The sequence below is a fragment of the Amblyomma americanum genome, chromosome 5 (assembly GCF_052857255.1).
Source record: "Amblyomma americanum isolate KBUSLIRL-KWMA chromosome 5, ASM5285725v1, whole genome shotgun sequence".
NCBI classification, from domain to species: Eukaryota; Metazoa; Arthropoda; class Arachnida; order Ixodida; family Ixodidae; genus Amblyomma; species Amblyomma americanum.
The window spans coordinates 208154727-208170391 of NC_135501.1; the positions used below are offsets into that span (position 1 = coordinate 208154727).

Consider the following 15665-nt stretch of genomic DNA (forward strand, 5'->3'; position numbering starts at 1 on the left):
TCACATTCAGTAGCGGGGCATCCGTGAACGAGCTTGGAACGACCAGCCGCCATAACTCGCCTTCTTTTTCATTGCCTGTGGGCACGCAAGTTAAGACTTCGTGCAAGTTCAGCATTTTGCTCCCTTAGCAACAAGCTGCAGCCGAAGGCTTGAGCATCAACTTACAAAAGAGACAAATAAGAATATGAACAGAAGCACCTTGCTTTGAAATAACGCAGCGTATATTTATGTCTCCTATTAGAAACGCCGGGATGAGAAGACGACAATAAAGTGAGGGGCAAATCAAAACAGAGCCGCTGAATCCAAAGCTTTGTGGCGATGGAAGAGGCGGTTCCTAGCTGAGGACAGCGTGTCGGAAAGCCAACGAGGGAACGCACATGGGACATCTGGAAAATTATTTACTCAGGTGTGTATTGGATGCTTTCCCCGTTGTTGTTTCATCGTGTCAAACATTCATACTGAAAGCTGAAACGTTCGTGTTCAATTTCCACGTCTCTTTCGAGCTTCCTGTCTCGGCATGCAAAAATGTAGAAGGGGATGTTGCTTCGTAATGCGTTGTGTTGAGCAGCGAAACGCTTTTTGATGATGATGATGACGCATTTTAATGGCGCAAGGGCATCTATCGCCAATGAGTGCCATTGCACAAGGTGTTTTCGCATACTCAAAGTAAGGTGCAAGACCAATTTCCCTAGCATTTCACGCCTAAAGAAGCCAAACACCCGGCCAGGGGAAAGCTTGTACCCTTTGTATCACCGGGGGGTAACCGGCGGCACTGGGGATCGAACCCTACACCGAGCGAAATGGAAGTCATGAACAAGTGTAGGGAACACATGTGCGATAGTTGGACGACTGACTATGGCGGGTGGCTCCCTGAAGACTACTGTGTCTGCAGTACAGACGAAATACTCTGATGCTGACGAAATAGCTTGCAAAACAGCTTTGTCACTTCTCAGACGTATGCTTTCAAGTTTGCAGCTGGCTCCTTGTCGTGTTTGCTGCCAACGGCGCTGCTGGCAAGGAACCAACGCCGGTGTTCAGCTCGGCGGCCAGAGATGTCCTGTACAGAGGAGCAGCGTCCCTCACTCTGGAAATCATGGACCATCACGCATCCCGCGAGCAGTAAGGGCTCTTCTTCATACATCTCTTGGATATCGGATTAAGTTCTAAAACAGAGCGCTTTCAAAGTCAAATAAAGAAAACCAAATACTGATTGCAAATGCGTAGGTAAAGTGGTTTTATTAACGAAATTAAACACAATAAAAAGAGAAGGAAAGATGATAACTGCCACGGCTATTGCTATCTAATATAGTCGATGCCACTTAGAAGGAATCTGAAGGTCGCACAGAATGCGTGCGTTGTATCCGAGGCTCGTAGTGTGTGGACGGTCCACGTTAGAGCCATAAATGCAAAGTCAGACAGCGTACGTAAGCCAGTTATGCGCGTCTATTTATTCAAACTGACCCTATTACGAGGCTTCCCAATCTCTCTAAACCAGTCAGAAGCCCCTCGACGATAGCGCTGCTACCCACAAGCTTCTATAGGGACGCAATGTAACCTCATCTTCGTGGAAGCCTACATGGCAGCTGGTGGTAGGTCGGCCTTCTTGTCATCGTCTTCATCATTTACGTGGCAATGGGACAGTGCTTGTACTAAGCGTAGTAATATTTTCGTCAGATAATAGCTCTCCGATGTCAGCGTCATCATCCGCACCAGAAAAGTCATCCCAGGCGACATTAGATAGGGCCAGCTGCGCAGCGAAGTCGCGTTGTCACAAATCTACATGAATCCGATTACGTGCGAGTTCGACATCGTCCTACATGGTTCCCGGGATTATAAATTCTGCTTGATGCACTCCGCAGTTTGTTCCCTCCGCGCGAACTTATTAGTGCGAAAGCATTAGATGGCTGCGTTGACACCGTAAGTGTCCGCAAAATGTGTCACCGAAAGTTGGCCCCTTTTGACGCCACTATATATATGACGTCACCAGTCATATGACGTCATGAATCATGTAATTCATGAGACATTAGAACAAAAATAAGAATGAAAATTGGGGTCAGGTAGGAATCGAACCCAGGCGCCGCCGTACGAGACGGAGACGCTGCCATTCCGCCAAGACACTTCGACCTTCGAAAACGGATAAAGGCGCCTCTAGAGAATATACAGTCCTAAAAAAATGCATCTTCGAAATATATACTGAGGCTTACATGAGTAATTGTGAGCATGTTAATTGCATATATGTTGCAATCAAGCTAGTGCCAAATTTTCCCCTTTCCCGGTAAATTTCCTCCGTGCTTGGCGTGCAGTCGTAGCACCTTCATGTGGAACCCACTGATGCCGAAGATAAGACAAGCGATGGTCCTTAAGGGTAACACACTGGATTCCAAGGGAAGGGAACGGCGAAAGCGGCAGCAGAAAGTTACGTGGGCGAATGAAATTAAGAAGTTTGCGGGAATAGGGTGGCCGCAGCTGGCACAGGGCAGGGTTAAGAAGCGATATTGGAGAAGCCTTTGTCCTTTAGTGGGCATAGTCAGGCTTATGATGATGATGATGGTGATTGATTTCATCCTTATTTTTTATTTGAAGTTTTAAAATCTTCTTCTCATATCTGTATATCCGTAAATTTGCTACGTCTGCAACCTTTTATATATCGTGCGTTTTAATGCGCTCAAACACTGCTCCCTTTGTTTCGGTGTCTTTGTAGTTTGCTCCGACGTGAGAGACTTAGTGCTGACAACAGTGCGACTTAAAACTGTCATTTGGGCAAGTTGTTACTGTTGCATAGCTTAATACAGCACAGTGAAACGAGCGCACAGCACTGTTCTGCAACTCTTCGCAAAACTTGCACTGCGGGCTCTGCGACTTCTGTCCCACAGCCTTGTAATAAAATACGCAAAAGTGTGAAGTACCACACCACACCACACCACACCACATCACACCACACCGCCGTGGTGAACCAGTGGTTACGGTGCTTGGCTGCTGACCGGAAAGACACGAAGTTCTATCCCTGTCGCGGCGGTCGGATTTTGACGGAGGCGAAACGCTAGGTGTACTCTGCGATTTCAGTACACGCTAGAGAACCACAGGTGGTCGAAATTATCGACTATGGCATCTTTCATAGCCTGAGTAGCTTCGGGACGTTAAACCTTATACGCCCATACCATACAGCACCATCCCGAACCGAACCGAACCACACCACACCACGCATGCCATGTCATGCCATATACCATACCATACCATACCATACCATACCATACCATACCATACCATACCATACCATACCATACCGCGTTGTATAGTGCCATACCGTGCCGTGTATTCCAAAACAAGCTTCAGTACATGGCAATGTACTCAAGCTTGTTGGTTGAGTTGGTTGAGTACATGACGACTGTACTGCTGTCTGATCGAACGCATGCCACATTTAGGGATGCCACAGAGCATCGGGAACGCAATACCCTGCTCTCTCCGCTGGCGCTCGCTCTGTCCTTCGTGGTCGTGCTGGAAGGCGCCGTGGCCAGGACGATCGACCACGTCCTGGAGATCCTGCACTGGGAGCTGCTCAGGGACTCGGACATCCGCTACGTGCTCGCGCACTCCCTGCATCGCCTCTCACTGCTGTCCAACGAGAGCATCCGCGTCGAAGCGGCCGCGTTCGTGCAGCGAGACTTCGACGTGACGAGGGTCTACCGGGATGCCCTGGAAACGTACTATGGCGCTGACGTCCTCCTCGTCAACTTCCTCGACCAGAGGGCAGCGCTGGTGGCTGTCAACTCCTGGGTGTGTCGAGCCACCTCGCGAGTAAGTGCTCACACGCTATTTTGCTCCAATAGCTATATTAGAAAGCGGGGGGGGGGCACCCGGATTCGTTCGCGCAATGAGCGTGTAGGAGGAGCTGTGAGGCGGCAGGAGAGTAGTAAGCGGGGATAGGAGAGGGGGTAGGGAGAACGAAATATTACGCGCAACAGAGCATCACAAGGAGCGTGCATGCGTGCGGCCTGGTGATTGTGAAGCACAGTCTGCTCTGTAAAAGCTTAACGTGGAGGCGCACCTAGAGCGGAACGCGGTGACGATTGTGTCGCCGCAGTATGGCGCAAGAGGGAGCTATGGATTGGAAGAGGGCGTGTTGTTTTGTACCAGATGAAAGCTCTTGCTAGGTTATCCCATATCTTTCGAAGAAATTCCATGACTGTAGTCATGGCGCGACGAACGGGACATAGAAGAAGGACACAAGCAGGGACACAGCGCTGTGTTGTGTCATGGAATATTGTAACCAACTTGCCCAACAACTTACCTTGTCGAAGTTCAAGAAATGCATTGTGAAATTAAGACATCACCCGCCGCTCACCGCACCTTCTCGTCCTCGAACTTTCCCTCCAAGAGAGTTGCCCTTATGTACTGTCCTGTGTGATTTGAATTTGAATTGAATTTATTCTTCTTCTAACAATACATTCATGAAACAGAGGCAAAAGGCGGTAACGAGAACCGCCTGACTATAGGCCCCTGCGCCTTCATAACTCGGCAACACAAGCACAAAAGCAGCCGTAGTGTAGGGGCGGTACTAACATCTGGCACTCGACATAAAATTAACACAATATAGGAAAATAACAATAACACAATATATGCATTAAATAAATGTCTGTTTAACTCAGCGAATCAAGCATCGGGACCTTAGGTATATATAATAATTATAGGTGGTGGTCGAGAAAAACTATCTTCCAAGAGGGGGTCCAGATGATCGATTATGCTTCGAATGAGGAATAAAGAGAACTAATACGCGTGCGCTCTTGAATTTCTTCTCTTAAAGGTAATCATGAGGCTACTGCTTGACAAGACATCGGAAATCGACTCAAAGTCGAGGTTCTTGGCGACCGGAGTAGTGACGCTGAACTTGTCGTTCGACCAGCCATTCCGGAACGCAAGAATCCAGCGCCCGTTTTACATTTCTTCAGCCAGCTCACAGTCCGTAGAGTCCATGAACACGTTAGGAACGTTCGGTTACAAGGACTTTGCGGAACATGGCTTCGAGGCAGTGTCGTTGCCACTCCTATCGGGAAACTTCAGCCTGGTCCTTCTGAAGCCTTTCGAAGGCGTCACTCTCGAAACGGTCCGCAGGACACTGATCCAGCATCCGGACTTGTTGCTGAGTCTTCAGGCACAAATGGTCCCCACTCTGGTTGACGTCACCATTCCTCGCTTCAAGGTGAGCATTTCAGACAGCTAAGCATACCTGTACACGCTATGCCCCTAGCCGCTTGCACGGGACAGCATTGTAAGAACTCTAACTTCAGCGAGTTTTTTTCTGCATGCAGACAACTATGCGCTTACCGAACTCGTATCGTTCAGTCTTCCAGCAGTATACATGAGTGCTTTGTCCTATTTAAGCTGATGTGCATAGCTTTTGTCAAAACGATAGAGCCCGAGGGGTTTGTTTCTGTCATAGCGGGCTAGTATGCCTCTTGCAGCACCTGCAGTAATTTGGAGCACTTCAAAACTAGCGTTGCTCTTTCCTTGGAGAGATCAGGTACCCTACCGGCTCATAACGAACCACACCGTGTCGCTCCTTGGGCTCTATACTTTTGACAAAAGTTACACGTGCCAGGTTCGTCTCGCTGAATTGTTTTAGTCAAATGAGCCTGCGCTGTGGTAGATACGCTCGAAATAGCGGCACACGGCAGCGTGTTGAGCTATGCAAGATACTTGCACTAAGAAACAACGTAGCAGTGAAAGGCAAGAATTATCTAAAACCCAGCATGGGGGCAAGACTTCAAATGTTAGCAACAATCCGTGGTTCCGCCGGGACACTTTTCACGCAAAATGTCAACCGAAGTCGCCAAAGAAAATTAGGCCAACGGTGATAGTTTATTATGGCTTCACGAAATAAAAAAAACGTGTAAAAGGATTAACCGTGTTTCTACAGGATGTCACTTATTTCTTAAGTTCTCTTAATACTAACTGCAAGCGAGTTGTCCTACTACATGCTTCTGAGTATGCGCATTTTAATACTTCGCAAGAGTGCTGCAATTTGGCATTTAGTAACGACATTGCGTTCTACGGTTTAGAGAAGAAACTTATTCATTCAGGCGAGATCACAAAATAAGTGTTTCGAACTTGCCAGATATAAATCACATAAGTGATCCTTCCACGAATTCCTTCAAAATATTGGTTTCGACGTCTTTAATTTGAAGCCAGGCCATCCCTGGCGATGTGAAAAACCCTACCGAATTTTGCGAGATAGCAGCCTTACGCTGCCCAACTTTCCAAGGGTAAATTACCTGGGCTGCTGAAAAATGGCCTTCAGGATCTTTGCGACTAACGATGTACCAAGTGAAGCACTGTTGATTTTTGTTCGGTTTTGGCGCTCGGAAAAAAAGAAAAGAGGGAACAGTGTTTGTTTGGATGGTTGTTGTAACTCACGGCTGTATGCTGTCTAGCCTCCACATAGTCCACATTTTTGCGGTAGTAGACAATGTTTGGACGTGAACCAGTGCCCAGAATGCGCTATGTTTCGAAAACAACACTGAACTGCTGTATGTCTCGTATTCACAATGCACGCATTTTTCTCCACTGCAAGGTGACAGCTGTGTGCGGACTCAAGTCGGCTCTGACCTCGTTGGGCAGCGGTTTCCTCTTCGACCGCTTTCAGACCAACATGGGTGTGGTCAGCCGGCACGGTCACGCGTACGTGTCCAACATGCTGAACGCCGTGTCGCTCGACGTGGGCCCCGCGTCGAGCCAGTCGTCGGAGGAAGACGGCACCGTCGCTGCGTCAACCGCTGCGCTCGCCTTCCACGCAGACCGGCCGTTCGCATACCTGGTGCACGACAAGGCTGACGGCGTGCCCCTGGCTCTGGGGCAGTTTGTCGGTCCATCTGGCCCCGCTGGCGAAACTCCAAGTTAATCTTAGTTACAAGTTGCAAACATGCCATAACTTTCCAGACACGTTGCCTGTCTTGCTCAATTTACAGTGAAAGGTATAATGGATTTGTTATAAGCCATTTAAGGTGTACAACGGCAGCCATAACGCATTACGCGTAGCGTTACGCGGGCTGCCTCTGCATTTTTTTCCCGCTAATCAGAAACCTCAGCGAAAAAGCCATAGAACAACTAGTCGAGTACCTCAACAAGCTTTGGCAGGAGGGCTTAGTACCAGCAGAGTGGAAGCACGCAGTGGTGGTCATGATACCAAAACCAGGCAAAAAGCTGTCGATCGAGAACCTAAGGCCGATCTCCCTAACATCGTGTCTAGGCAAGCTTTACGAAAGGACAATCACCAAAAGAATCCAAACACACCTAGAGAGAGAAAGGCTATACCCAGACAGCATGTTCGGCTTCAGAGCTAATCTATCCACTCAGGACATACTGCTACAACTCAGAGAGGAGGTCCTTACAACAATGCCTAGGGCTGGAGAAAACGTGGTCATGGCCCTAGACATCAAAGGAGCCTTTGACAACGTCAGCCACACGGCCATTAGGGAAGACATCAATACCAATAGCGTAAGAAGGGTTCACAACTACATCAGGGCCTTCTTAAGCGACAGAACTGCAACGGTCGGTCTGGGAGAGCTAAGAAGCGATCCTTTCTCCACACCATGCAAAGGCACACCCCAGGGATCAGTTATCTCACCAATCCTATTCAACGTGGCGATGATCGGGCTAGCAAGAAAACTGGAAAGAATACCGGGAATTCAACACGCGATGTACGCGGACGACGTCACGGTATTGGTTACCCAAGGCTCGCTCGGGGAGAAACAGGACAGGCTACAGGAAGCGGCCTCCTGTGTGGAGAACTACACCAGGGAAAGAGGTCTCAAATGCTCGACCGAGAAGTCAGAGCTTCTGAGGGTCGGATGGCACCCCACCAAGGCAGACCTAGAAGTCAGTCTAGAGGGGCAGAAAATCCCAGAAAAGGACATGATAAGGGTGCTGGGTATGTGGCTGCAAAGGAGTGGGAAGTGCAGCCACACCATTAGCCTAATAAGCAAAGCAGCAGAGCAGGTAGGACGAATGATCAGCAGGGTCTCACACAGGAGATATGGCATGAAAGAAGGACACACTCAGACTCGTTAACAGCCTGATAGTCAGCCGTGTCACATACTCCTTGCCCTACCAAGTGACAACGAAGACAGGGAGCAGATAGATGTAATCCTGAGGAAGGCATACAAGAATGCTCTCCATCTACCCAGGAATACATCAAACGAAAAATTGCTCCAACTAGGAATCAGCAACACCTTTTACGAACTGGGAGAAGCCCTGCTCAGAGCGCGAACTATGAGACTCCGAGGCATGCCAACAGGCCGGGCGCTACTGAAAAGGATAAGGGTGGATACACAAGGTCACATGGACAGGTAGAAGGACGTCCCAGACGGAATCAGGGGAATACTTAGGGTAGCCCCCCTGCCTAGGAATATGAATCCGAACCTGCACGAGGGCAGACGGAAAGCGAGAGCCGAGTATGTGGAACGGGGACTGGCCCAACTGGAAAGCACAGTCTATACGGATGCATCACTGTACCTAACCGGGAGGAAGCGCACGGCCGCAGCGGTGGTGGTCAATCACAAGGGAGACCTGGTTACATGCGCAGCAGCCGGGGTTGCGGACGAAACAGAGGCTGAGGAGATCGCCATAGCCGTGGCGGTAGCTAATGGGTCCAGGGAAAACAAATCCCTAAATATACTTACTCACTCGAAGGAGGCATGCAGAAACTACATTAGAGGGAGAATAGGTAGCGTGGCCTTAAACATACTCAGAAAGGTAAAATGCTTGGATAGAAAACACATACACAACCTGATATGGATACCCGGGCACGCAGGCATTAAGGAGAATGAGAAGGCGGACAGCCTCTCTCGCGAGTTGAGTTTCCGAGCGGGGAAACCGGACGACTTCTACACCCAGGCCTGCGACGAGGGGTACGCGGAGCACCTGGGCCTATACAGGGGCATGAGATATAGGTACCCACCGCCACACAGGGCGCTAACAAAGGAGGACGCGACCGGGTGGCGCAGGCTGCAGACGGGTGTTTTTCCCAACCTACACCTACTGAACAAGATGTTTCCAACACAGTACAGAGCCACATGCCCTTGGTGCGGGGCGGTGCCGACACTCTACCACATCACGTGGGAGTGTGAGCGAAACAGAACATTCCACCAACACGAACACCCGAGTGCGGAGCAATGGGAGAGCCAGCTCGTCAGCAGCGAACTCACAGTCCAAAGGACCCTGGTGCAGCACGCTTGTGAGGCAGCGCGGCTCAGCGGAGCCCTGGAATAGGGGCCCGACCTTGCGAGGACAGGACCCGGGACCGCCTGAGACGAGGACGACGCGGGTCCTGCAGCCGCGAATTCCTTAAAAGATCCAACAAAGTTTGCTTACCTTACCCGATCAACTCAAGTGTCCACCTAGAGAGTGAACCAGGAACCCACCTTTCCTTTCTCAAAGCCAAGAGAGTGTTTGACCACGAGTAAGATCCCCAGTCTTCGTGGTGTACACATATAGAGAAAATGAGGAAGTTATGCGTCTTTCCTTTACTCAAATCCAGGGGGAGGGTCTCGACTGCGAATAAGGTTAGACTTGGAAGTGGACAGACTTATTTTCTTCGTGTAAGCTGGCCCTAAACTCCGTGAAATGTGCAGTGAACGGGGACGAACCGAAAGCGCAAGCGGGAGAGTCCGAGTGTGCACGTTAGCGCAGAGGCGCCCTGCCGGACAGTCGCCTGTGAAACGTCAAAACGGGTCTGCTGCTCCAGACCTCTCGGCCACTAATGCCGGTCAACTTTGGCTGATTAATGCGCTAAGCAGGTAGGCTTAGGTCAGCATTTTTTTTTTTAGTGCGCGAGCGCTTATTGTGGTCATTCCTCGCATTTAGCCGTTGTGTTTGCCTGTCTGTTCGTTTGTTTGTTTGTTTGTTTTTATGAAACTGGTTTTGTGGCAGGCTGTTTACCTCCTCCACCACCAGGTGGGCAGGTGAGCATGAGCAGCCTGCCGACCGTGTCAGGCGGCAGCTCAATTAATCGTCAGATGCAGCTCGGGAAAAGCAACCTGGGTCGCGACCCAACCCAAGCAACCCAAGTCTCACCGATGGCAGCATCTGCCATAGAAGGGCAGTGGCGCATCGCCTGACCTCTGCCCCACTGCACCACTGAGCCAGGAGTGTAGGAAGACTCCCAGGGATCTATGAAGGGAGAGAATGACCATTTCCGCATATATGGACATTAATCAACTATCACTATCCGATCAACCGTCATCCGTGAAAGCTGGATCTGAACACCGGACCCGAAGGGAAACCGAACTGCTAGCACTCCTATTTAGCATTTGGCCTAACTACGCAAACCATTATCATTTTTTGTTTACCGGACAGATAAGTTAGCGCATAATGTCTTGATTAATTAACTGAACAATGAACGATCCAATGAGGCGGATCTACAGTGAAGGGGAAATTAGTTTCCAGCACCCAAGACACCGTTAGCGTGATGCAGTTGGTCAGGATGTAGATATGATTAAGCACTGTGCACACTTGAAAAAAGAAAAAAATTAACGCATCAGTAAAGAAGAATGCTTTTTTGGGGAGGTAACGACATTATTCATTATTCATTAGTCATTATTCAGTGACCAATGTATGGCTAACAAGAATTGTCACCCTATAGTAAAGTGTTCTGCGGTGATTTTAAAACGCGTCCAAACTGATAATAAATAGGGTGAATCAATGCAGCTGGAACGGTGGAAGCTGAGTCAAGGCAACTGAATAATCGAGGCACCCTAAAGATAAATAGCATGTGGCGCCATCTCTACTGCTAAAAAAACTGTCTGGTTTTTCGTGTTTAATATACCTGAGAGATGGCGCTACAATACTTGACATGTGCCTATGCGTGATTGTTTTGCTCTTAGCGACCGCTTGGAACCCAAACAGTTCTTTCCTTCCTACATGAACCCAAACGCGATTGAGGACAGTGAAGAGCACAAATACATGATACATATATTCTTTCTTCAAAAACAAGGCGAGATGTTTTTTATTTATTTAGATACTCGACTCTTGACTGCCTGCCAAAGGCCGACTAGCTAGCTGTTGTTCGACGCGGAACCGATCTCAGAGGCAGAGGCTTGCTCGTGTTTACGATTGTCGTGAGATGGCAGGGCATGCACGCTGCCCAAAAAAACTGCTCAGAATACAGCACGTGTGAATATGCACGTGAGCGTAACTCGGCCACTAATACCAATCAGATTTTGCTGATTAATGTCTTAAGTCGGTAAGCTTAGATCTAACAGTTTCCTTTTTCCTTTCAGCCGCCGCGGTGGCTGAGTGACCATGGTGCTCGGCTGCTGGCCCGAAAGACGCGGGTTCGATCCCGGCCGCGGCAGTCGAATTTCGATGGAGGCGAAATTCTTGAGGCCCGTGTGCTGTGTGATGTCAGTGCACGTCACACCCCAGGTGGTCGAAATTTCCGGAGCCCTTCACTACGGCGTCTCTCATAGCCTGAGTCACTTTGGGGCGTTAAACCCCCATAAACCAAACCATCCTTTTCTCTTTTTTGCAATGCCGCGCTGCCTGGGCGGTCGACAAAGCCAGCCAGCATTTCCGGAAGCGTAGGCGACGTACCCGACAGCGTTCATCGCAGCGTGCCTTGAATCGGTCCACAGGCGGGCCCCTACGATGCAGGCATTGGAATTGGCGGATAGGATCAAGGGTGTAGCGCGGTACATGAGAAAGAAAAGTCGCTACTTTGTCCAGGGATGAAAAAATTTGTTCTTTTGAGGGAAGGAAATGGTGGACTGTTTCCCTTCTCGATGGACACCTCAACCGCGCCGCCAGGGGCTGGGGGAAGGTGGGAGTGAAAGAAGAGAGAGGTGCCATAATGGAGGACTCCAGATTAAGATTCACACTTGTGAGTAGCAGAGGTCGTGCGACCGTTTTGGTCGAAAAGCCAGGGTCGCGAACAATCGAATTGGTCGAAAAGCGACAGTTGCTGGCCAGTCGCTCGCTGCTCCTTGGCTGTCCTAGTCGTCACTATGCCTAGCCTATTTCACATCGATGCTGCAGCTGAGGGCGCTTCGGAACTGGCCGGCGCTGTAATAAAGGTGCCATTCTCGTTACCGCTTTACTGAACCCCATATCAAAATAAAATAAAGATAGGCTCGATACCCGCGACCCTTTCAGCAGCGGAGCTATCAGACAACAAGCGCACTGCGCAGCAGAAAAACGACTATGGGAAGAAGTTTGCTTGTATCGCAATTATCACTTATACTACCAACAGCTCGGTATTGGCCAACGATCCTCAAAAATGATTCGTTGTTGACCTTCCTCTACCCCAGGTTTTGGTAAGAATGCTAATAAACAACATTAACGCAATTTTCTGACGTCGGCATACAGGCTGGTCCTAAAACGCGTCCTCTTGACGCTTGCACGGCCGCGGTGCACATCAAAACCGCCATGCATCGTCATCTTGGCTCAGGTCGCCGTATTACGCTGCGATTGGCGCTCGCCCAGGCTGGAGGTCCCTCACGCGTTTGCCTGGCCAGGTTCCCCTGGTACACTTCTACCCTCGCAGATTTGGTCTGGAGATCTCCCCATTGGGTCCATTTTGTGCCGAATGAGACAATGGATCACTACCTGCTGTTCTGCCGCCGCTTCTCCCCAGTGTACGCGTCGTCATCGTCATCAGCGTGACTACGCCCACTGCAGTGAAAAGGCCTCTCCCATGTCTCTCCAATTAGCCCTGTCCTTTGTCAGCTGCGTCCACCGTAACCGCGTAAATTTCTTAATCTCATCCGTCCACCTAAATTTCTGCCGACCTCTGCTACGCTTGCCTTCTTTTGGAATCCGCTCCGTTACCCTTAGGGTCCGGCAGTTATCTTGCCTTCCTTATGGGAATACCCTTTCTTATTGGAATTTTAGTGCTGACATCATGGAGGACTATGGCAGCTGTGCAGTAGTTACAGATATTTTGCAGTATTTTCACTTAAGACTGTTCTACACCCTGATTTCGCTGTGCGTGCATGACTGCTGAGGTTTCGGATGAGTCAGATGCAGTGGACACAGGCAAACCCAACTGTTCAAACATAATTTGTAATAAGAGCTTCCGCAAAGAGGAGAAGCGGCGGAAGGACTGCAAGTAGTGGTCTGCTGTCTAATTCGGCACAAAATGGACCCAATGGGGAGACCTTCAGATCAAATCTGTGAGGGTAGAAGTTTAGCGGTGGAATCTGGCCAGGCAAACGCGTGAGAGAGACCTCCAGCCTGCGCGAGCGCCAATCTTTGCTACTCCAAGGATGCAGAATATGCCGATACTCGACCGATGGTGTTATATCGAGGCGTCAAATTCTTGCAATATTGTGTACTGCGAGACCTCACCGCTGCTGCATATGCGCAGTTTGGTAGGACAACATTAATTAGACCGCAGACAGGGGCCCCTGCTAAGGAATCTGCAACCTCACTAAAGTCACAGGAGCCCTTGTGCAACCGTACCCCCCTCCTAGGACGGTATGGTGACAGGCTAGAACATTTTAGGCTAGAAAGAAGACATTTCTCACCACCACACAAACAACTCTCCTTCTCGAATGGTATTAACTGGAGGGGAATACAAACAAACACATACCCAAGTCTTCACATTTTACACAAGATCAGACCCACACGATACTTATTTTACGGTCCTTGGTGCGGAGCAAGTCCCACGCTCTACTATACACCTTGGGAATGCCCGGACAAACCGGAGAAAAAAGTTAATAGCGCCACACCCGGCACACGAGCAGCGGGAGGAGGCCCTGACCAGCGGCAACCTGGGCCAGCAAGCCTGGATCATTCAGCTAGTCCGCAAGTCAGCTGCCGCCAGTAGAGCCCTGGACTATGGGGCCCCTACCACCCGGCTCCTGCGAATTAATCACCGAAATAAAAATTTTTTCTCTCTCTCTCTCTCTGCGGCATCGCGCCGTCTTCGTCGTTACCGCTGGCTCGTCTTCTGCACGCGTCATGAGCGTCCGCTGCGCACGAGGCGAGCGCACGTTCCAGAACGTCAACAGCAGCCATCGAGTGAGCGCGTTTGGATTCCTAACCCTCGGTTACAAACTGCATGCTTCCTTCTAGTCTGCCAATAATCTCTCGCAGGATTGCACGTAGCTGCGTGCACAGCTATAAAGCCTTTCGAGAGCACCCGCTGCTCACAAGACCGGAAGAATCGTTGGTAGCAGGCCATCAGACTGATGGACTCTCGGCGACATCAAGGGTCACCGCCGGTCAGCCCGCCTTCCAACTTTGCGGCACCCGGAACCGACGCGGGCGCTCCGGGGGCTGACTCCTCTTGCTGTACGACCCCACATGGCGCCGACAACGCAGTTAAGGAGCGGAATTCGGTGAATATATTGTCATCCTCTACACCCGTCGGAAAGGAACAGCGGACTAGCGAGGTTTCCTTGGTTTTGACGCAGCAGTCTCCCAGACCGGATTCTGACTCAGCAGAGTCTTCCTTGGTTTTGACGCAGCAGTCTCCCAGACCGGATTCTGACTCAGCAGAGTCTACCTCATCGGCACCTTCTCAAGAGCCGGCATCAACACCTCTCGATCGGAAGAGATCAGCCGCGCAAGGTCCGTGAAGCGTAGAGGGAGGCACCGGGCGGGCTGTTACCGATGCGTGGGAGACCAAGTGCCCATCTTTACTGCCTTCGCCCTTCTGTGTAAAGGCGGTAAGGGCTGTTTTGTCCCTATCAAGTTCTCTATAGGACTAGCTACACCTGTGTGCTGGGGCCGTTAGCAATTAGAGGGGAAATAAAAGGAGGGTTTCGCGAGGAGGGGTGATTGAGAGATATTTCGAAGAGAAAAATTTGGAGGTTCAGCAGAGACATCCGTGATCTTACGGGTGCAGCTTTGCATACCCGCGTGTGCCCTGCTGGCACATGTCATGTGAGCATAATATTTTTTACTGGAGCTGCTTGTTTCTTTTACAGCGATTACTGTTAAAGCCCCATTCTTTAGGTTCAGCGTCTATGTAGGAGCATAGCAATCAGCGTAACCGGACAATGGTAAACATGGAGTGAGGAGGAAGAGGATTCCACTGACGTGACTCATGACGGCACACGAACGGACCATGGCAACTCACCACGATGAGTGACCCGGACCCAATGACGTCACGTGTGACAGAGTTGTTGCTTTCCGTCTTAACTCCTCCCGCTGCTGTGGGGACCATCTGAAACACATGCATAGACTTCGCCTTCCAGAGTGGGACATTGGTCCAGTAACTTACAGATCTTCTGCCACTCCTTAGATCTCAATGCTTCATAACTATCAAGGACTTGGAGAGAAGCGCTTCTTGAAGCACGAGTATGTCTGAAAAATAAAAGGTCGTCTATAGCTGTAATATATGCATGTCACTTCGAATTTTATTTTACCTCAATATATCGCGAAATGAAGTAACTCAACATCTGTCACTAAATCTCGCGTTACACAGTGGCGACCATTATGTGAGATTTATTGTGTAAAATATGAAGCCTCATCTCTTATTGGAACAGTCAGACTGACGCTAATCATCAAAAAGGAAATGTTTCTTAGTTACAGCACCGAACACACAGTAGTTATTCCTTCATCCAAGACCTGCGATCCTAAGTGGGCTCATATGAAATTTTTGTTCACATAAGGAGCCAGAAAAAAAAAAGCTCCGAAATGAAACACAAACGAGAGGGCGCTGGTCT

The 15665-nt window shown here is 49.7% G+C and overlaps 1 protein-coding gene across 1 annotated transcript; it reads left to right on the forward strand.

Annotated features, from left to right (window-relative positions):
• The first annotated feature begins 266 nt into the window (after positions 1–266).
• LOC144135539 (serpin H1-like) lies at positions 267–6915 on the forward strand. Its single transcript, XM_077668182.1, has 5 exons — positions 267–406; positions 976–1119; positions 3423–3795; positions 4802–5197; positions 6569–6915. The coding sequence occupies exons 1-5, from the start codon at positions 378–380 to the stop codon at positions 6893–6895; spliced, it is 1269 nt and encodes a 422-aa protein (XP_077524308.1). The 5' UTR covers positions 267–377; the 3' UTR covers positions 6896–6915.
• Positions 6916–15665: the final 8750 nt, after the last annotated feature.

Excerpts from the sequence above, each read along its gene's own strand:
- LOC144135539 (XM_077668182.1), top strand. The coding sequence starts at position 378 with ATGGGACATCTGGAAAATTATTTACTCAG. Across the intron at positions 407-975 it reads CTGGAAAATTATTTACTCAG|CTGGCTCCTTGTCGTGTTTG; the intron begins GTGTGTATTGGA and ends TCAAGTTTGCAG. Across the intron at positions 5,198-6,568 it reads TCACCATTCCTCGCTTCAAG|GTGACAGCTGTGTGCGGACT; the intron begins GTGAGCATTTCA and ends CTCCACTGCAAG.